This window comes from Martes martes (genome assembly GCF_963455335.1).
Source record: "Martes martes genome assembly, chromosome: 1".
In the NCBI taxonomy this organism is placed as follows: domain Eukaryota; kingdom Metazoa; phylum Chordata; class Mammalia; order Carnivora; family Mustelidae; genus Martes; species Martes martes.
Genome location: NC_137888.1, coordinates 207110712 through 207130063, shown reverse-complemented (window position 1 = coordinate 207130063; position 19352 = coordinate 207110712). Strand labels below are relative to the sequence as shown.

The 19352-nt window shown below is 40.3% G+C and overlaps 1 protein-coding gene across 1 annotated transcript; it reads left to right on the top strand.

Annotated features, from left to right (window-relative positions):
• Nucleotides 1–3775: 3775 nt before the first annotated feature.
• On the top strand, nt 3776–4714 carry LOC308352780 (olfactory receptor 7A10-like; the record flags this gene model as incomplete). The annotated part of the gene is made up of 1 exon (XM_080819150.1): nt 3776–4714. One exon carries the CDS (start codon nt 3776–3778, stop codon nt 4712–4714), a length of 939 nt encoding a protein of 312 aa, XP_080675276.1.
• Nucleotides 4715–19352: the final 14638 nt, after the last annotated feature.

The window sequence follows — 19352 nt, the reverse complement described above, 5'->3', positions numbered from 1 at the left end:
AAAAAAAATCATTCAATCATATACATGAGAGTATATATATATGTGAACTTTCTCCTAGTCCAGTGATTTCTGTTTCTGTTTGTGTTGTTGTTATTGAAAACAGATTGATTTAAAAGTATAATGTGATATCTCTGAAAATCATGTTTCCCCCTCTCCCTGGGATTTTTTTTATGAAAGTATAATAACATACATTGTTATATTAGCTTCAAGTGCACAACATAATGATCCAACAATTGTGTATACTGTTCGGTGTTCATGGGGATAAGTGTAGTCTTAATCCCCGTTATTTATCTCACCCATCTCCTCACCCACCTCCCCTTTGGCAATCACCAATTTTTTTCTGTATTTAAGAGTCTGTGTTTTTTTGGCTCTTTTTTCCTGGTTTGTTTGCGTGTTTTGTTTCTTAAATTCCATATATGATTGACATCAAATGGTATTGGTCTTCCTCAGACTGACTTATTTCACTCAGCACTATACCTTTAGCTCCATCTATGTGGCAAACTTGCATACTATTTTATGTTTGTTTTTTTTAACTTGTAAAAGTGTCCATTCATTCTCTATTTTTCAATCTATACTTTTTCAGTTTTCTTTGACTACTGTAGTAGCAAGAGTGTACGTATAACATTGTCACAGGATGACTTTTCCACAGGGTGCGCTCGATCCTGGACATCCCATCACGAAATCTGCACTGACACTCAACTATTTTCATAAAAAAAAAAAAACATGTCAGCCTGTAGCCAAAATGTAAGCATCTCTGCTATCTGAATGCTGTCTCACTGCCCAGGGGCAGGTTTCAATGATCATCCTTAGCCCCTTATTACTGGTCAGCAAGTGTGAAGTACAGGAAATATCTTGACTGTACCTTAACAGTCTAACTGCCACGTTGACTGCCCTGATACCCCTTCTTGGAGTGCTCTTACCCCTTTCTCTGACATCAAGACTCAGAACAATTAAAAGCTTGTTTGGGAAGCCTTCACTCATCTCCCCTGGAAGAGTCGATCATGTTGGTGTTCTCTTTGTCAGGTGTCAGGGCCACTTCAGCTTAGTGCACTCATTTGTTGTTCTGTCTCTTGCCCTGTTTTAACTGTGAGCCATGTCTTACACTTTTCTTTATCCCCAGGATGTAGCTTAGTACCTACTGTATCGATCCCTGCTGTCCAAGTGTTTGCAAGATGCCCAAAGAGGCTAATGGTCGAGCCATGTTAAACAGACACTGTGTACAATGAAGGAGAATGAGGTGCAGAACAGGAAAAGCATTGTGGGGTCTGGGGAATCCGTGATCATGAGACAACAGAAGAGGGTCCAGATGGGAGAAAGAAGAGATTTAGGGAACATGGAATCTCTCTTCCAAATAAAGAATTGCATATTCATTATGGGGTACTCTGGCTTAGTGAGACCCTCTACAGGGAGAGGACCTCCTTGTGGGATCAAAGAGTTTAATGGGATAAGAGACAATCATGGAATGCCCAGGCGGTGTCCTAATACCAACACTGGGACTAGTTTGCATTCTGTGTTTCTGACCAAGTCTTTCAATGGGAAGTGAGACAAAAGAATATTTCATTAATGAGACTCCTGGGAATTCATCCTCTATAGCCACAGAAATTGAAAATGTCTCTGCTGCACCCACTGACTTCATCTTTTCTAATCTCAGGTGATACAAACACATAACTGTGCCTTCCAAAGCCTTCATGAGTGGGACCATGTCTCTTCCTTTCCTGGGGGCATAACTTCCAACCTCACCAATCATCCATGGGAGAAAATGGGTCGGTGATCTCATGCTGTTCTGTGATAACATCTGGGTGAGTCACAAGTGCTGGGGACATGTGGTATGGTGGGAAGGACCCCTTTTGTTGGTGAATATTGTTGGGGGATTGACAGGGACAATAAGTTAAGGAGAGTTTAATAAAGCTAAGGCCTGCCTGTTAAGGCTTTGATTCTGGAGAGAAACTCTGGCTACACTAAACTACCTCTTCCTGATCTGTCTTCTCCGGAGTAATGATTAAGCATAGAGACTCCATTCTTCAACAGTCTTTCCTCTGTTTCATTGTTTGTTCTTTCATTTTTGAGAGTGACTGTTTATCATTATTCAGCCATTTGTTATTGTAGTCTTTCAACAAACATTTTTCAGTATTTATCACATGGTAAACACTACCATTTATTGTGGGCATAAATAAGACGTTTCTTCTCTCAAGGTATTCACTGTGTAAACGAAGTGAGAGATGTAAAAATAAGTAAATGTGATATCGTGAGGTTGCATTGAAATCTGTGGAAGTATCCAAAAAAGTTGACTCTTTATCTTTGAACATCTTTTTTTTTTTCAAAAAGTTATGTGTATCTATGTGTGTATCTGTGTGTAGGGAGCAGAGAAGTTATCATTATAGTACACACTGGTTAAACATTTAGAGCAAGCTGAAGTTGTCTTAGGCAATAAAAAAATGCAGAGTGTAGACCAACTATAGACTGAGGATAGAGAGAGAAAGAGAAAGAATTATAGAGGAATGAATTTTGTTCCATTTGTATATATTACAGAAAATTTGTGCTGTTGTAGACATCATATATATAGATATATGCACAATTATATTTATATATATGTACATATACATATATACACATATATACACACATATAGAGGTACATATATATGTACACACACACACACACACACACACACACACATAGAATGAGAGTGTCCATTGCCTTAGAATGTTTCCAAAGAAGTAGGAGACTTTGACATCCTCTCTCTGTTCTCCTACATCGAGCACCTGTTCTTGTTGTGTTACCTACTCTGCTCACAGCTTTCTCTTTGATGTTGTCCTACGGTTTCCGTGAGCTCTTGTCTAAGGCTGTTCACACAGGCTCTTTCTCTGTCTTATGTGTTTTTCTCAAAATTATGTGCGTGGTTCAAGAATCCACTATTCTCAGCTTTCCTGCTCAAAATCCCCTTATCAGAGAAGATACAACGGAAAGTTTTCTCTTCAGTATAGCACTACCTTGTCTTGCATTATTTTACTTATTAGTGAAAACCACCACTTGAAATGTCATTTGCTCACTCATTAATATTTTATTGCTCCCTCTGAAACACACATATCAGACTCAATCTTGTTAAGGTCAAACACACATCACTAATTTATAATGCTTTCAACAGTGCTTGCCACAAGATAATTGGTTAAAATATTTGTTAAGTGAACAAAAAACATCTCAGGAAATTTATAGAGGACAGCACTTCTTTGGGTAAATGTTTCAATTCGGGACTGCAAGTTTTTCAAGTAACATGGAAAACATGGAGCTTTGGAGGTCCTTGAAATTTTTAGCGAATTGTTCTAGAAGGATAGGTAATGTATGAGAATTAATGAGTGAAGCAATTTGAAAACAAAAATTTCACCAGACAAATCTCAGCATCTCTCTCTCTCTCTCTCTTTCTCTCATCTATCCTGAGAGATAGATGAGAGATAGAGATAGACGAGATAGATGAGATAGATGAGAGAGAGAGAGAGAGAGAGAGAGAGAGAGGTGGTGGAGAGAGAGAGAGAACAAAAATGGGCAGAGGAGGAGAGGGGGAGGAAGAGAATCTGACATAGCCTCTGCTCCCAGCAGAGTCCAGTGTGGGGCTTGAACTCACCACCAGGAGATCGTGACCTGAGCTGAAATCAAGAGTTGGTTGCTGAACCGACTGAGCCCCCAGGAACCCCAATCACAGCATTTCTTTTAATTCTGTGCACACTGTTTGTGACTATATTTTGCTCTTGTCTCTGCTCCAGCTGTTTTCAGCAGTTACATGGAACAAAGGAATCAAACTGCTGTTTCAGAATTTATCCTCCTGGGACTTTCAGAGGAGGGAGAACTGCAGCCACTGCTCCTGTGGCAGTTCCTGTCCATGTACCTGCTCACCTTCAGTGGGAACCTGCTCATCATCTTGGCCATTGTCACAGACTCCCGCCTCCACACACCCATGTACTTCTTCCTCTCCAACCTGTCCTTTGTAGACATCTGTTTCATCTCCACCACCATCCCCAAGATGCTGCTGAACCTCCAGACACAGAGCAAAGTGATCACCTATGCAGGCTGCCTCAGCCAGATATACTTTTTCATGGTTTTTGTGGGAGTAGATAACTTTCTCTTGACGGTGATGGCCTATGACCGGTTTGCGGCCATCTGTCACCCACTGCACTACATGGTTATCATGAACCCCATGTTCTGTGGCAGCCTGCTTCTGGCATGCTGGGTGTTGAGTGTTCTGGACTCTCTATTACATGACTTACTCGTTTTGCAATTGTCCTTTTGTACGCAGTTAGAAATCCCTCACTTTTTTTGTGAACTTAATCAGGTGATCCACCTTGCTTGTTCTGACACCTTCTTCAATAACCTGGCCATTTATGTTACAAGTGGAATTCGGGGTTTTATTCCACTCATTGGTATCCTTTTCTCTTACTCTAGAATTGTAGCCTCTATTTTGAAAATTCCGTCTTCTGGGGGCAAGTATAAAGCATTTTCCACGTGTGGGTCTCACCTCTTGGTTGTCTCTTTATTCTTTGGTACAGGCTTTGGGGTGTATTTTAGTTCTGCAGCTTCTGAAAACTCTAGAACAACTGCCATAGCTTCAGTGATGTACACAGTGGTCACACCCATGGTGAACCCCTTCATCTATGGTCTGAGGAACAGAGACATAAAGCTGGCGCTCAGAAAGCTCTTGAGCAGAAAGAAATGCTCTGCATAGAAGGATCCTTTGTTTCAAGATAAAGATGTGAGTAACAGGGCTCAAGACCCTAGATGACCCAGATCATGATTTTTGTATTGGTTCGTGGAAAGATGATCTACAGTTTATCTTTCTAAACTTTTCAGTCTTTAATTTTTTCATACATAACAATCAACTATATGTTTATTATTTTTTCAGTTTAAAGTTTAAAAAAAAATCCAGTTAGTTAACAGATAGTGTAATATTAGGTTCAGGAATAGAATTCAATAATTTATCACTTACTTACAACGTCCAGTGCTCATCACAACAAATGCCCTCGTCAATCCCAATCACCCATTTAGTGCATCCACCCCCCCCGCACCCCACATATCCTCTCCAGCAACCCTTAGTTTGTTCTCTGTTTTTAAGAGTCTGGTTGTGGTCTATATTTTTTTAAGTTTTCTTAAAAGATTTATTCATTTATTTATTTCAGAGAGAGATAGAAATAGCATGAGTTGGGAGGGCAGAGGGAGAGGGAGAGAATCTCAACCAGACTCCATGTTGAATGTGGAGCCATTTGCAGAGCTTGATGTCACCACCCTCAGATGATGACCTAGGCCAAAATCAAGAGTCAGTTGCCTATCGGACTGTGCCATCCAGGTGCCCCTTATCTTGCCCAATTTTAAGCTACCAATTTTAGTTCCAATCACAGTCCTAATGGGCCATAGTAACCTGGCCAGCAACATCACCTTAGCATCTTTGGGCTCGGTTTGGAGGAAAAAGAATTGCATTTATTGCTGTTTTACAATCTTCACTCAGGGGAAACTGGTTCCATCAATTGAAGATCTGGGTCAGTGATTGATCTCAGGTCTGAGAGTGAAATAGAGATTATGACCTATCAGTGCAGTGATACGGTCACTCTTTTCTTCATGATTTTTGGAGGGATTTTTGTTTTGTTTTGTTTTCCTTAGTTACACAAATTGGATGAGCCCTTAGTAAGCTGCCCATCATTTTTGTTTTATGGAGACACCATGAATAATTTTCCATTTTGAGAAATCCCTGTGGCTCTCACAATTTAGATGAGAATGATGAATTCTTACATGAACGATGAATATCAAACCTCAGATGGTTGTGGGCTGTTGACATTTTCTGTTGACATCCCCCAGTTCAGGATGGGCTGACCACAGGGCTAATCCATTTCAATTTGAGCATGTTCATGACAACTATCCTACAGGGGAGAAGTTCTGTAGAGCTTTGTCAAGGAGGCCATTACAGCCTCACCAAGTTATTTCTCAATGACCTTATTTTATGACCTCTGAACCCTTATTTTGGGTATACTTTGGGATTGAGGTGTTGAATCACATAACATAGGTTTATCACATCACAACACCCTTGTTTTCTACATCATATAAAGCTATTTATGGCATTAACATTCTTAGAGTATGCCAACTTTTTCATCCCTTTTTTGTCATGGTAAAATATATATGAAATTTATTATTTTGAACATTTTGAAGCATTCAGTTATGTGGCATCAAAGACTTTCTCCCTATTGAGCAACCACAGCCCCTATCCATCTCCAGAACTTTCTCATCATCTCAAACTGAACCTTTTGTTCCCATGGAACACGAACTCTCCACTGCCCCTCTGACCAGCCCCTGGCTCCCACCATCTTACCTTCTCTCTCTAAAAGTGGGTCCTGTAGGTGCCTCATATAGGTGGAACTGTATACTATTTGTCCTTTTGTGTTTGGCTGCTTTCACTTAGCATAATGTTGGTGAGGTTCACCCATGTCTCAGCCTGTGCCAGAATTCTATTCTTTTTACAGAATAGAATGAATGACAAATGATATTCCACTGTCTGTGGTCTCCACGCTTTATTCATCTGTGATTTTGTTGATGGAGATTGGGGTCGTGTCCACATTTTGGCTACTGGAAATAAAGCTTTATGACACGTGGTGTCCAAATATCTGTTCTAGTCACTGCTACAAATTCTTAGGGGGCATATTAGTAGGCATATACCCACTGGTGAAACTACTGGATCGTATGATAATTCCATGTTTCAGTTTTTGAGGAACTGGCACAGAGTTTCCCACAGAAGCCGTGCCACTTTAAAAATTCTCCTCAGCAAAACATCACTGGGTTCCAATTTCCCCACGTCCTCACCGACTCTTATTTTCTGTTTTAGCTTTGAAAGTATCCATCCTAGGGTGCCTGGGTGGCTCAGTGGTTAAGCGACTGCCTTCGGCTCAGGTCATGATCCCGGAGTCCTGGGATCGAGTCCCGCATCGGGCTCACAATTCCAAGGGGAGTCTGCTTCTCCCTCTCACCTTCTCCTCGCTCATGCTCTCTCTCACTGTCTGTCTCTCAAATAAATAAATAAAATCTTAAAAAAAAAAAGAAAATAGCCATCCTAGTGTATGTGAATTGGTGTTACGTTACGGCTTTGGTTTGCATTTCCCTAAAGATATTCATGTTACCCATCTTTCATGTATTAAGTATTGATTCCTATATCTTTTTTTAAAAAAATTTCTTTTCATCATAACAGAATTTATTGTTTATGCACCACACCCAGTGCTCCATGCAATACGTGTCTTCCATAATACCCACCACCTGGCTCCCCCAACCTCCCACCCCTGCCCCTGCAAAACCGTCAGAATGTTTTTCAGAGTCCATAGTCTCTTATGCTTCATCTCCCCCTCCGATTTCCCTCAACTCCGTTCTTCTCTCCATCTCCCCATGTCCTCCATGTTATTTTTATGCTCCATAAATAAGTGAAACCGTATGATCATTGACTCTCTCTGTTTGACTTATTCCACTCAGCATAATCTCTTCCAGTCCTGTCCATGTTGATACAAAAGTTGGGTATTCGTCCTTTCTGATGGAGGCATAATAAGCCATAGTGTTTATGGAGCACTTCTTCCTTATCCATTTGTCTGTTGAAGGGCATCTTGGTTCTTTCCACAGTTTGGCGACCGTGGCCATTGCTGCTTTAAACATTGGGGGTACAGATGGTCCTTCTTTTCAACACATCTGTATCTTTAGGGTAAATACCCAGGAGTGCAATTGCAGGGTCATAGGTTAGCTCTATTTTTAATTTCTGAAGGAATCTCCACACTGTTTTCCAAAGTGGCTGCACCAACTTACATTGTCACCAACAGTGTAAGAGGGTTCCCCTTTGTCTACATCCTCTCCAACACACGTTGTTTCCTGTCTTGCTAATTTTGGCCATTCTAACTGGTGTAAGGTGGTATCTCAATGTGGTTTTAATTTGAAAGTCCCTGATGGTTAGTGATGATGAACATTTTTTCATGTGTCTGATAGCCATTTGTATGTCTTCATTGGAGAAGTGTCTGTTCATGTCTTCTGCCCATTTTTTGATATGATTATTTGTTTTGAGTGTGTTGAGTTTGAGAAGTTCTTTATAGATCCTGGAAATCAACATTTTGTCTCTGCTGTCATTTGCAAATATCTTCTCCCATTCCGTGGGTTGCCTCTTTGTTTTGTTGACTGTTTCTTTTGCTGTGCAGAAGCTTTTTATCTTGATGAAGTCCCAAAAGCTCATTTTTGCTTTTGTTTCCTTTGCCTTTGGAGACATATCTTGAAATAAGTTGCTGTGGTTGATATCAAAGAGTTTACTGTCTATGTTCTCCTCTAGGATTCTGATGGATTCCTGTCTCACGTTGAGGTCTTTTATCCACTTCTAGGTTATCTTTGTGTACAGTGTAAGAGAATGGTCGAGTTTCATTCTTCTACATATAGCTGTCCAATTTTCCCAGCACCATTTATTGAAGAGACTGTCTTTTATCCACTGTATATTTTTTCCTGCTTTGTTGAAGATTATTTGACCGTAGAGTTGAGGGTCCATATCTGGGCTCTCTATTCTATTCCACTGGTCTATGTGTCTGTTTTTATGCCAGTACCATGCTGTCTTGGTGATCACAGCTTTGTAGTAAAGCTTGAAATCAGGCAACGTGATGCTCCCAGTTTTGTTTTTCTTTTTCAACATTTCCTTAGCAATTCAGAGTCTCTTCTGACTCCGTACAAATTTTAGGATTATTTGCTCCAGCTCTTTGAAAAATACCGGTGGAATTTTGATTGGAATGGCATTAAAGGTATTGATTGCTCTAGGCAGTATAGACATTTTAACAATGTTTATTCTTCCGATCCAAGAGTATGGAATGGTCTTCCTTCTTTTTGTGTCTTCTTCAATTTCTTTCATGAGTGTTCAGTAGTTCCTCAAGTACAGATCCTTTACTTCTTTGGTTAGGTTTATTCCCAGGTTTCTTATGGTTTTTGGTGCTATAGTAAATGGAATCGATTCTCTAATTTGCCTTTCTTAGTTTCATTTTTAGTGTATAACAAAGCAACTGATTTCTGTACATTGACTTTGTATCCTGCCACATTACTGAATTGCTGTATGAGTTCTAGTAGTTTGGGGTGGAATCTTTTGGGTTTTCCATATAAAGAATCATGTCATCTGTGAAGAGAGATTGTTTGCCTTCTTCATTGCCAATTTGAATAGCTTTTATTTCTCTTTGTTGTCTGATTGCTGTTGCTAGGACTTCTAATACTATGTTGAACAATAGTGGTGAGAGTGGGCATCCTTGTCGTGTTCCTGATCTCAACGGGAAGGCTGTGAGCTTTTTCCCATTGAGGATGATATTTATGTGGGTCTTTCATAGATAGGTTTTATGAAGTTCAGGAATGTTCCCTCTATCCCTATACTCTGAAGCGTTTTAATCAGGAACGGATGCTGGATTTTGTCAAATGCTTTTTCTGCATCAATTGAGAGGACCATGTGGTTCTTCTCTCTTCTCTTATTGATTTGTTCTATCACATTGATTGATTTGCGAATGTTGAACCATCGTTGTAACCCAGGGATGAATCCCACCTGGTCATGGTGGATAATCTTTTTAATATGCTGTTGGATCCTGTTGGCTAGGATCTTGTTGAGAATCTTAGCATCCATATTCATCAGTGATATTGGTCTGAAAGTCGCCGTTTTCGTGGGGTCTTTGTTTGGTTTGGGGATCAGGGTAATGCTGTCTTCATAAAAAGAGTCTGGAAGTTTTCCTTCTACTTCAATTTTTTGAAACAGCTTCAGGAGAATAGGAGTTATTTCTTCTTTGAAAGTTTGGTAGAATTCCCTGGGAATCCATCTGGTCCTGGGCTCTTGTTTCTTGGGAGGTTTTTGATCACTGCTTCAATCTCATTACTAGATATGGGTCTATTCAAGTTGTCCATTTCTTCCTGGTTCAATTTTGGGAGTTTATAGTTTTCCAGGAATGTATCCATTTCATCTAGGTTGCTTAACTTATAGGCATGTAACTGTTGATAATAACTTCTGATGATTGTCTCTACGTCCTTGGTGTTAGTTGTGATCTCTTCCTTATCTTCTTTGGAGAAGTGTCTCCTTGCGCATGTGACGTGGTATTATATTATGGTTTTGGTTTACGTTGCCCTAATAATTAATGATGTTGCACATCATTTTAGTGTTAAATATCAATTCCATATCTTCTTTGGAGCAATATTATGTGTGTCCATTGCCTTTTTATTCCACCATTAATTTTATTTTTTAAATTATTTTAAGTTTTGATTCTGGTGTAGTTAACATACAGTGTAATGTTAGTTTCAGGTGTACAATATAGTGATTCAGTATCTCCTTAGATCACCCCGTGTTGGTAAGGGGAAGTGCACCTCATAATTCCCTTCACCTACTTCACCCATGCCCCCCATTTCCCCTCTGGTAACCATCAGTTTGTTCTCTAGAGTAAAGAATCTGTTTCTGGTTTGTTTTTCTCTCTCTTTTTCCTTTGCTCATTTGTTTTGTTTCTTAAGTTCTTCATATGAGTGAAATCATATGGTATTTGATTTTCTATGAGTGACCTCTTTCACTTAGCATTACATTCTGTAGCTCTGTCCATGCAAGGCAAATGGGAAGATTTCATTCTTTTTTATGGCTGAGTAATATTCTATTATATGTGTAATTATATGACATCTTCATTTTTTAAATTAAATTTTTTATTTATTTTCAGCGTAACAGTATTCATTGTTTTTTCACCACACCCAGTGTTCCATGCAATCTGTGCCCTCCCTAATACCCACCACCTAGTTCCCCCAACTTCCCACCCCCGCCCCTTCAAAACCCTCAGGTTGTTTTTCAGAGTCCATAGTCTCTCATGTTTCGCCTCCCCTTCCAATTTCCCTCAACTCCCTTCTCCTCTCCATCTACCCTTGTCCTCTATATTATTTGTTATGCTCCACAAATAAGCAAAACCATATGATCATTGACTCTCTCTGTTTGACTTATTTCACCCAGCATAATCTCTTCCAGTCCCGTCCATGTGGCTACAAAAGTTGGGTATTCGTCCTTTCTGATGGAGGCATAATACTCCATAGTGTATATGGACCACATCTTCCTTATCCATTCATCCGTCGAAGGGCATATTGGTTCTTTCCACAGTTTGGCGACCGTGGCCATTGCTGCTATAAACATTGGGGTACAGATGGCCCTTCTTTTCACTACATCTGTATCTTTGGGGTAAATACCCAGTAGTGCAATTGCAGGGTCATAGGGAAGATCTATTTTTAATTTCCTGAGGAATCTCCACACTGTTTTCCAAAGTGGCTGCACCAGTTTGCATTCCCACCAACAGTGGAAGAGGGTTCCCCTTTCTCCACATCCTCTCCAACACACGTTGTTTCCTGTCTTGCTAATTTTGGCCATTCTAACTGGTGTAAGGTGGTATCTCAATGTGGTTTTGATTTGAATCTCCCTGATGGCTAGTGATGATGAACATTTTTTCATGTGTCTGGTAGCCATTTGTATGTCTTCATTGGAGAAGTGTCTGTTCATATCTTCCGCCCATTTTTTAATATGATTGTCTGTTTTGTGTGTGTTGAGTTTGAGGAGTTCTTTATAGATCCTGGATATCAACCTTTTGTCTGTACTGTCATTTGCAAATATCTTCTCCCATTACGTGGGTGGCCTCTTTGTTTTGTTGACTGTTTCCTTTGCTGTGCAGAAGCTTTTGATCTTGATGAAGTCCCAAAAGTTCATTTTCGCTTTTGTTTCCTTCGCCTTTGGAGACATATCTTGAAAGAAGTTGCTGTGGCTGACATCAAAGAGGTTACTCCCTATGTTCTCCTCGAGGATTCTGATGGATTCCTGTCTCACGTTGAGGTCTTTTATCCATTTCGAGTTTATCTTTGTGTACGGTGTAAGAGACTGGTCGAGTTTCATTCTTCTACATATAGCTGCCCAATTTTCCCAGCACCATTTATTGAAGAGACTGTCTTTTTTCCACTGGATATTTTTTCTTGTTTTGTCGAAGATTATTTGACCATAGAGTTGAGGGTCCATATCTGGGCTCTCTACTCTGTTCCACTGGTCTATGTGTCTGTTTTTATGCCAGTACCATGCCGTCTTGGTGATCACAGATTTGTAGTAAAGCTTGAAATCAGGTAACGTGATGCCGCCAGTTTTATTTTTGTTTTTCAACATTTCCTTAGCAATTTGGGGTCTCTTCTGATTCCATACAAATTTTAGGATTATTTGCTCCAGCTCTTTGAAAAATACTGGTGGAATTTTGATCGGAATGGCATTAAAAGTATAGATTGCTCTGGGCAGTATAGACATTTTAACGATGTTTATTCTTCCGATCCAAGAGCATGGAATGGTCTTCCATCTTTTTGTGTCTTCTTCAATTTCTTTTAGGAGTGTTCTGTAGTTCCTCGAGTACAGATCTTTAACCTCTTTGGTTAGGTTTATTCCGAGGTATCTTATGGTTCTTTGTGCTATAGTAAATGGAATCGATTCTCTAATGTCCCTTTCTGTATTTTCATTGTTAGTGTATAAGAAAGCCACTGATTTCTGGACATTGACTTTATATCCTGCTACATTACTGAATTGCTGTATGAGTTCTAGTAGTTTGGAGGTGGAGTCTTTCGGGTTTTCCATATAAAGAATCATGTCATCTGCGAAGAGAGAGAGTTTGACTTCTTCCTCGCCAATTTGGATACCTTTTATTTCTCTTTGTTGTCTGATTGCTGTTGCTAGGACTTCTAATACTATGTTGAACAAGAGTGGTGAGAGTGGGCATCCTTGTCGTGTTCCTGATCTCAACGGGAAGGCTGTGCGAGCTTTTTCCCATTGAGGATGATATTTGCTGTGGGTCTTTCATAGATAGATTTGATGAAGTTCAGGAATGTTCCCTCTATCCCTACACTTTGAAGCGTTTTAGTCAGGAACGGGTACTGGATTTTGTCAAATGCTTTTTCTGCATCATGAGAGGACCATGTGGTTCTTCTCTCTTCTCTTATTGATTTGTTCTATCACATTGATTGATTTGCGAATGTTGAACCATCCTTGTAGCCTAGGGATTAATCCTGGTCATGGTGGATAATCTTTTTAATGTGCTGTTCGATCCTGTTTGCTAGGATCTTGTTGAGAATCTTGGCATCCATATTCATCAGTGATATTGGTCTGTAATTCTCCTTTTTGGTAGGGTCTTTGTTTGCTTTGGGGATCAAGGTAATGCTGGCTTCATAAAAAGAGTCTGGAAGTTTTCCTTCTGCTTCAAATTTTTGAAACAGTTTCAGGAGAATAGGTGTTATTTCTTCTTTGAAAGTTTGGTAGAATTCGCCAGGGAATCCGTCGGGTCCTGGGCTCTGGTCGGGTCCTGTTGTTGATTCTCCAGTTCTTTAAGGTGTAGAGACAGCTGGTATACTCTGGACTTTTCAATTTTTTTGAGAGAGGTTTGGATGGCTATGTATTTCCCCCTTAGGACCGCCTTTGCTGTATCCCATAGGTTTGGAGTGAAGTGTCTTCATTCTCATTCATTTCCATGAATTGTTGAAGTTCTTCTTTGATCTCCTGGTTGATCCAAGCATTCTTAAGCAAGGTGGTCTTTAGCTTCCAGGTGTTTGAGTTCCTTCTGAACTTTTCCTTGTGATTGAGCTCCAGTTTCAAAGCATTGTGATCTGAGAATATGCAGGGAATCATCTCAGTCTTTTGGTATTGGTTGAGCCCTGATTTGTGACCCAGTATGTGGTCTATTCTGGAGAAGGTTCCATGTGCACTTGAGAAGAATGAATATTCTGTTGTTTTAGGGTGGAATGTTCTGTATATATCTATGAGGTCCATCTGGTCCAATGTGTCGTTCAATGCTCTTATTTCTTTATTGATTTCCTGCTTTGATGATCTATTTCTGAGAGAGGCGTGTTAAGATCTCCTACTATTAATGTATTCATATCAATATGACTCTTTATCTTGATTAACAGTTTTCTTATGTAATTGGCTGCTCCCATATTGGGGGCGTAGATATTTACAATTGTTAGATCATCTTGGTGGATAGTCCCTTTAAGAATTATGTAGTGTCCTTCTGTATCTCTGACTACCATCTTTAGTTTAAAATCTAATTTATGTGATATGAGAATCGCTACCCTGACCTTCTTTTGAGGCCCATTGGCATGAAAGATGCTTCTCCATCCCTTCACTTTCAGTCTGGGTGTATCTTTAGGTTCAAAATGGGTCTCTTGTAGACAACATATGGATGGGTCCTGTCGTTTTATGCAATCTGCAACCCTGTGTCGTTTTATGGGCGCATTTACGCCATTCACATTGAGAGTGATTATCGAGAGATACGTTTTTATTGACATTGTGTTATCTTTGAAGTCTTTCTTTCTGTCGATTGTCTCTATATTTCTGTTCAATGCTATTCTTAGGGTTTTTCCTCTTTTATAGAACCCCCCTTAATATTTCCTGCAGTGTCGGCTTGGTGGTTGCATAGTCTTTTAAGCCTTGCCGATCTTGGAAACTCTTTATCTCTCCATCCATTTTGAATGTCAGTCTTGCTGGATAAAGTATTCTTGGCTGCATGTTCTTCTCATTTAGTGCCCTGAATATATCTTGCCAGCCCTTTCTGGCTTGCCAGGTCTCTGTGGACAGGTCTGACGTTATTCTGATGGGCTTTCCTCTGTATGTAAGGAGCTTCTTTGTCCTAGCGGCTTTCAAGAGATTGTATCTACAATTATGGTTCCTCAATTTTACTCTGAGGTGCCTGGATTTTTTTTTGAATTTATAATCTTGGGGGGAGACCTTTCTGCTTCTAGTACATGAACACTGGTTCTATTTGTGTGATTGGGAAAATTTTCATGAAGAACTTGTTCCACTTATCTTTTAGACTTCTTTCTTTCTCCTCCCCTTCAGGGATTCCAATGATTCTGACGTTGGAACGTTTCATGGCATCATTTATTTCCCTGATTCTGTTTTCGTGGCTTCTAAGCTGTTTGTTCCAGGCTTCCTCCTGATCCTTTCTCTCTATCTGTTCGTCCTCCAGATCTCTAATTCTATCTTCTGTCTCAGTTACTCTAGCTTTTAGAGAATTTAGATGAGATTGGAACTCATTGAGAGCATTGTGAACCTCATCCCCGGTGGCCTTCAGCTCTGCCCTAACATTATGAACATCATTCCTGGTGGCTTTCAATTCTGCCTTAATCAATTCCGTTTGGTCATCCATGGCTTTCTCAAACCTAGCTATTGCCTGGATAATTGTTAGCCTGAATTCTCTTTCTGACATATTGTCTATGTTGATAGCCATTGGCTCTGTTGCAGAAGGCCCATCCTCTCTATTTTTCTTCTGTTGGGGCTTCCTCCTCCTAGTCATTTTGGTGAGAGATGACTGGACAGATGTAGCTGGATGTGGCAACCGTGGTGCAGTCAAGATGCACCCTGGAACGCTTCTGAGCACTCAGGATTCCCCACCCAAATGAGATCAAAAAGAAAAGAGAAAGAAAAGAGAGAGAGAGAGAGACATGAAAAAAAGGGAAGATAAAAGAGAAGTTTCAGCCTAAATGGGCCCCAGGGTAAGATTCATGACGTATACAAACAAAAACAGCCCAACAAAAAGACTGATAAAGGTATATGACGAGAGAAAATATATATATATATATATATATATATATATATATATATATATATAAGCAAAAAAAGTAAGAACCTCATCAAAAAGAACCCCAAGTATAATATTTATATACTATCAGGACAAACATGAATACACAGACACACTGGCAGAAGAAAAAGATGGGAGCATGGTTATAGATTCTCAGTGTGGGCGAGGAAGGTTATTTTGATTCTTCTTGGATGTATCTTGATATCTTTGTTAAAGGACTCAACTTTCCTAAGGTAAAGGGGGATTAAAAATTGTATTACCTATAGGGGTAGCATTGATTGGAGAAAGGGGGTTACCTTGAAGTTTAACTCTATATGAATATTAGAAAATAAAAATAAAAAAGGAATAAACTGGACTAAACTAAACTAAAATTTTTTTAAAATATTAAAAAAAATAGAAAAGCAAAAGAAAAACACATGTGTATTTATCAGAAAATTCAGGTTAGAAGTTTGTTATGGAATTTTATGTACTGGACATCTCACTGTGATGGTAAATAGGTTAAAAAGTTATCTATATAAAAAAAGAAAAAGAAAATGAACCAGCATAGTGGGAATGAGTTAAAAATAAAAGTTGTATCTATGAAGTAGTGGTGGTTGTTCTCTTGTAGTCTTTTTTTTTTTTCTTTCCTGATTTGTTTTCTGGGGGAGGGGCCTGCCACGTGGGTTTTCAGTCAATGATGTTCCCTGAGTTAAGTCCTCCAGCCCCCCTCAAGGGGGTGGGCTCTGAGGAAAACAGTTTTTTCAGGCTTTTGTTCTCTGGAGGTTTTTATGTTTGTTCACTTCTTTTCTCTCGCCTTGACAGCTTTTGATGGTTTTTGGAGGTTTAGAGGAAAGCAAACTGCACCCCGACCTCCCTCTCAGAGAAAAGCCTCAGTCTGCTCCCTTGCAGGTGCTGCAGCCGCTGGGCCGCTGGCAGAGCAGGTTCTGAGTCGCGGTCCCTGGGGACGCAGGATCTCCTGCTTGTATGCAAAACCATGGCAGCGGCGGCTGTCTGGGCAGCTCCAGACCGCCAGAGAGGTTCCAAACAGTGATCACACACTGAGATTTTCCCGCTGGCTGGGGCTAAGAGCGCCAGGCTTGCGCGCACCTCTCCCAGGGGAGGGTGTGGAGCGCGGGAGTCTCCCGCTCTATCGCGGTGTTGGTCCCAGAACATCAGGCTGGGCATTCGTACACCTCTCTGGGGGGGTGGGGTGGGGTGGGGCGCATGCGCATCTCTGGCAAGGTGTGAGTTCTGCCTTCTGGTGTGGCTCCCAGCCCCTCACGGGAGCCGGACTCCACTCGTTCTCGGGGGCGCTGTTGGCTCATGGACCAAGACCTGGTTTCTCCGCAGCACTCTCTCTGGCTCAGCGCCAGGGGAGGCTGTCCTGGGTCTGGGGACTTAATCCCCTATCCCTAGCCGCCCTGATTCCCACAATTTCCCCCCGTGATTCTTTGCTCTTTTGAGTGCTTTCAACCAGACTCCAAGTTAATGCTGGTCCCCACACGCAGGGCACTCTCGTATTGGGGTATTATTTTCCAGCTGGTCGCCTCTGGTGGCTCCCTCCCCGTTTTGTTTATCTTCCAATATCAGTCTGACGTTCCCACTCCGCTTTACCTGCCCACTTGTGTTTTCTGGCCCCCGTAGAGATCCAGACGTGTATAATTCTGATCTCAGGCTGATTTCATGGGTGATCGGAGTTCTTTGGTAGGTAATCAGCTCACTTTAGGGTACAGGTTTAAAAGGCGCCTTCTCCTACTTCCCAGCCATCTTGTCTCCCCCCATATGACATCTTCTTTAACCATTCATCTGTTAATGGATTCTTGGTTTTCTTCTATGGCTTAGCTACTGCAAATAATGCTGCTATAAAAATGTAATCATTTGAATTAGTTTTTTTTGAATTTTGGGGGTAGTTACCCACCCAGAAGTGTGTTTACTGGATCATAAAGTAGTTCTATTTTTAACTTTTGAGGAACCTCCATACTGTTTTCCATATTGGCTTCACCTGTTTGCATTCCCACCAACAGTGCAGACAGTTTCTTCTTCACCAAATCATTGCCAACAGTTGTTCTTTCTTTTTTTTTTAAATTTTTTAATGTCATTTGTGAATGTCTTCACCCATTCCGTGGGTGGCCTCTTTGTTTGTTGACTATTTCCTTTGCTGTGCAGAAGCTTTTGATCTTGATGAAGTCCCAAAAGTTCATTTATGCTTTTGTTTCTTTCCTTTGGAGACATGTCTTGAAAGAAGTTGCTGGGGCTGATGTCGAAGAGGTTATTGCCTATGTTCTCTTCTAGGATTTTGATAGATTCCTGCCTCACGTTGAGGTCCTTCATCCATTTTAAGTTTATCTTTGTGTATGATGTAAGCGAATGCTCAAGCTTCATTCTTCTATACATAGTTGTCCAATTTCCCAGTACCATTTACTGAAGAAACTGTCTTTTTCCACTGGATATTTTTTCCTGCTTTGTCGAAGATTAGTTGATCATAGAGTTGCAGGTCCATATCTGGACTCTCTACTCTGTTCCACTGGTCTATGTGTCTGTTTTTATGCCAGTACCATGCTGTCTTGGTGATCACAGCTTTGCAGTAAAGCTTGAAATCAGGCAACGCGATGCCCCCAGTTTTGTTTTTCTTTTTCAACATTTCCTTAGAAATTCAAGGTCTTTTCTGGTTCCGTACAAATTTTAGGATTGTTTGTTCCAGCACTTTGAAAAATGCTGGTGAAATTTTGATTGGGATTGCACTGAAAATATAGATTGCTTTAGACAGTATAGACATTTTAACAATATTTATTCTTCCAATCCATGAGCATGGAAAGGTCTCCCATCTTGTGTCTTCTTCAATTTCTTTCATGAGTGTTCTGTAATTCCTTGAGTAAAGATCCTTTACATCTTTGGTCAGGTTTATTCCCAGGTGTCTTATCGTTCTTGGTGCTATAGTAAATGGAATCAATTCTCTAATTTCCTTTTCTGTGTTTTCATTGTTAGTGTATAAGAAAGGAACTGATGTCTGTACATTGATTTTGTATCCTGCCACATTACTGAATTGCTGTATGAGCTCTAGGAGTTTGGGGGTGGTGCCTTTTGGGTTAAATAAAAGTGAAAATGAACTTTTGGGATTTCATGAAGATCAAAAGCTTCTGCACAGCAATGGAAACAGTCAACAAAACAAAGAGCCACCCACGCAATGGGAGAAGACATTTGCAAATGACACTACAAACAAAGGGCTGATAGCCAAGATCTATAAGGAACTCCTCAAATGCAACAATCCCAAAACAGATAATCATGTCAAAAAATGGGCAGAAGACATGAACACACATTTCTCCAATGAAGATATACAAATGGTTAACACACACATTAAAAAATGTTTATCAGAGTCCATAGTCTCTCATGGTTCTGAAAAACAACCTGAGGGTTTTGAAGGGGCGGGGGGTGGGAGGTTGGGGGAACCAGGTGGTGGGTATTAGGGAGGGCACAGATTGCATGGAGCACTGGGTGTGGTGAAAAAACAATGAATACTGTTACGCTGAAAATAAATAAAAAAATTTAATAAAAATATTAAAAAAATGTTTATCATCACTAGCCTTCAGGGAGATTCAAATCAAAATCACATTGAGATACCACCTTAAACCAGTTAGAATGACCAAAATTAGCAAGACACTAAACAACAAGTGTTGGAGAGGTTGTGGGAAAGGAGAACTCTCTTAAACTGTTGGTGGGAATGCACGTTGGATGGGAGAAGTGATTTGGGGG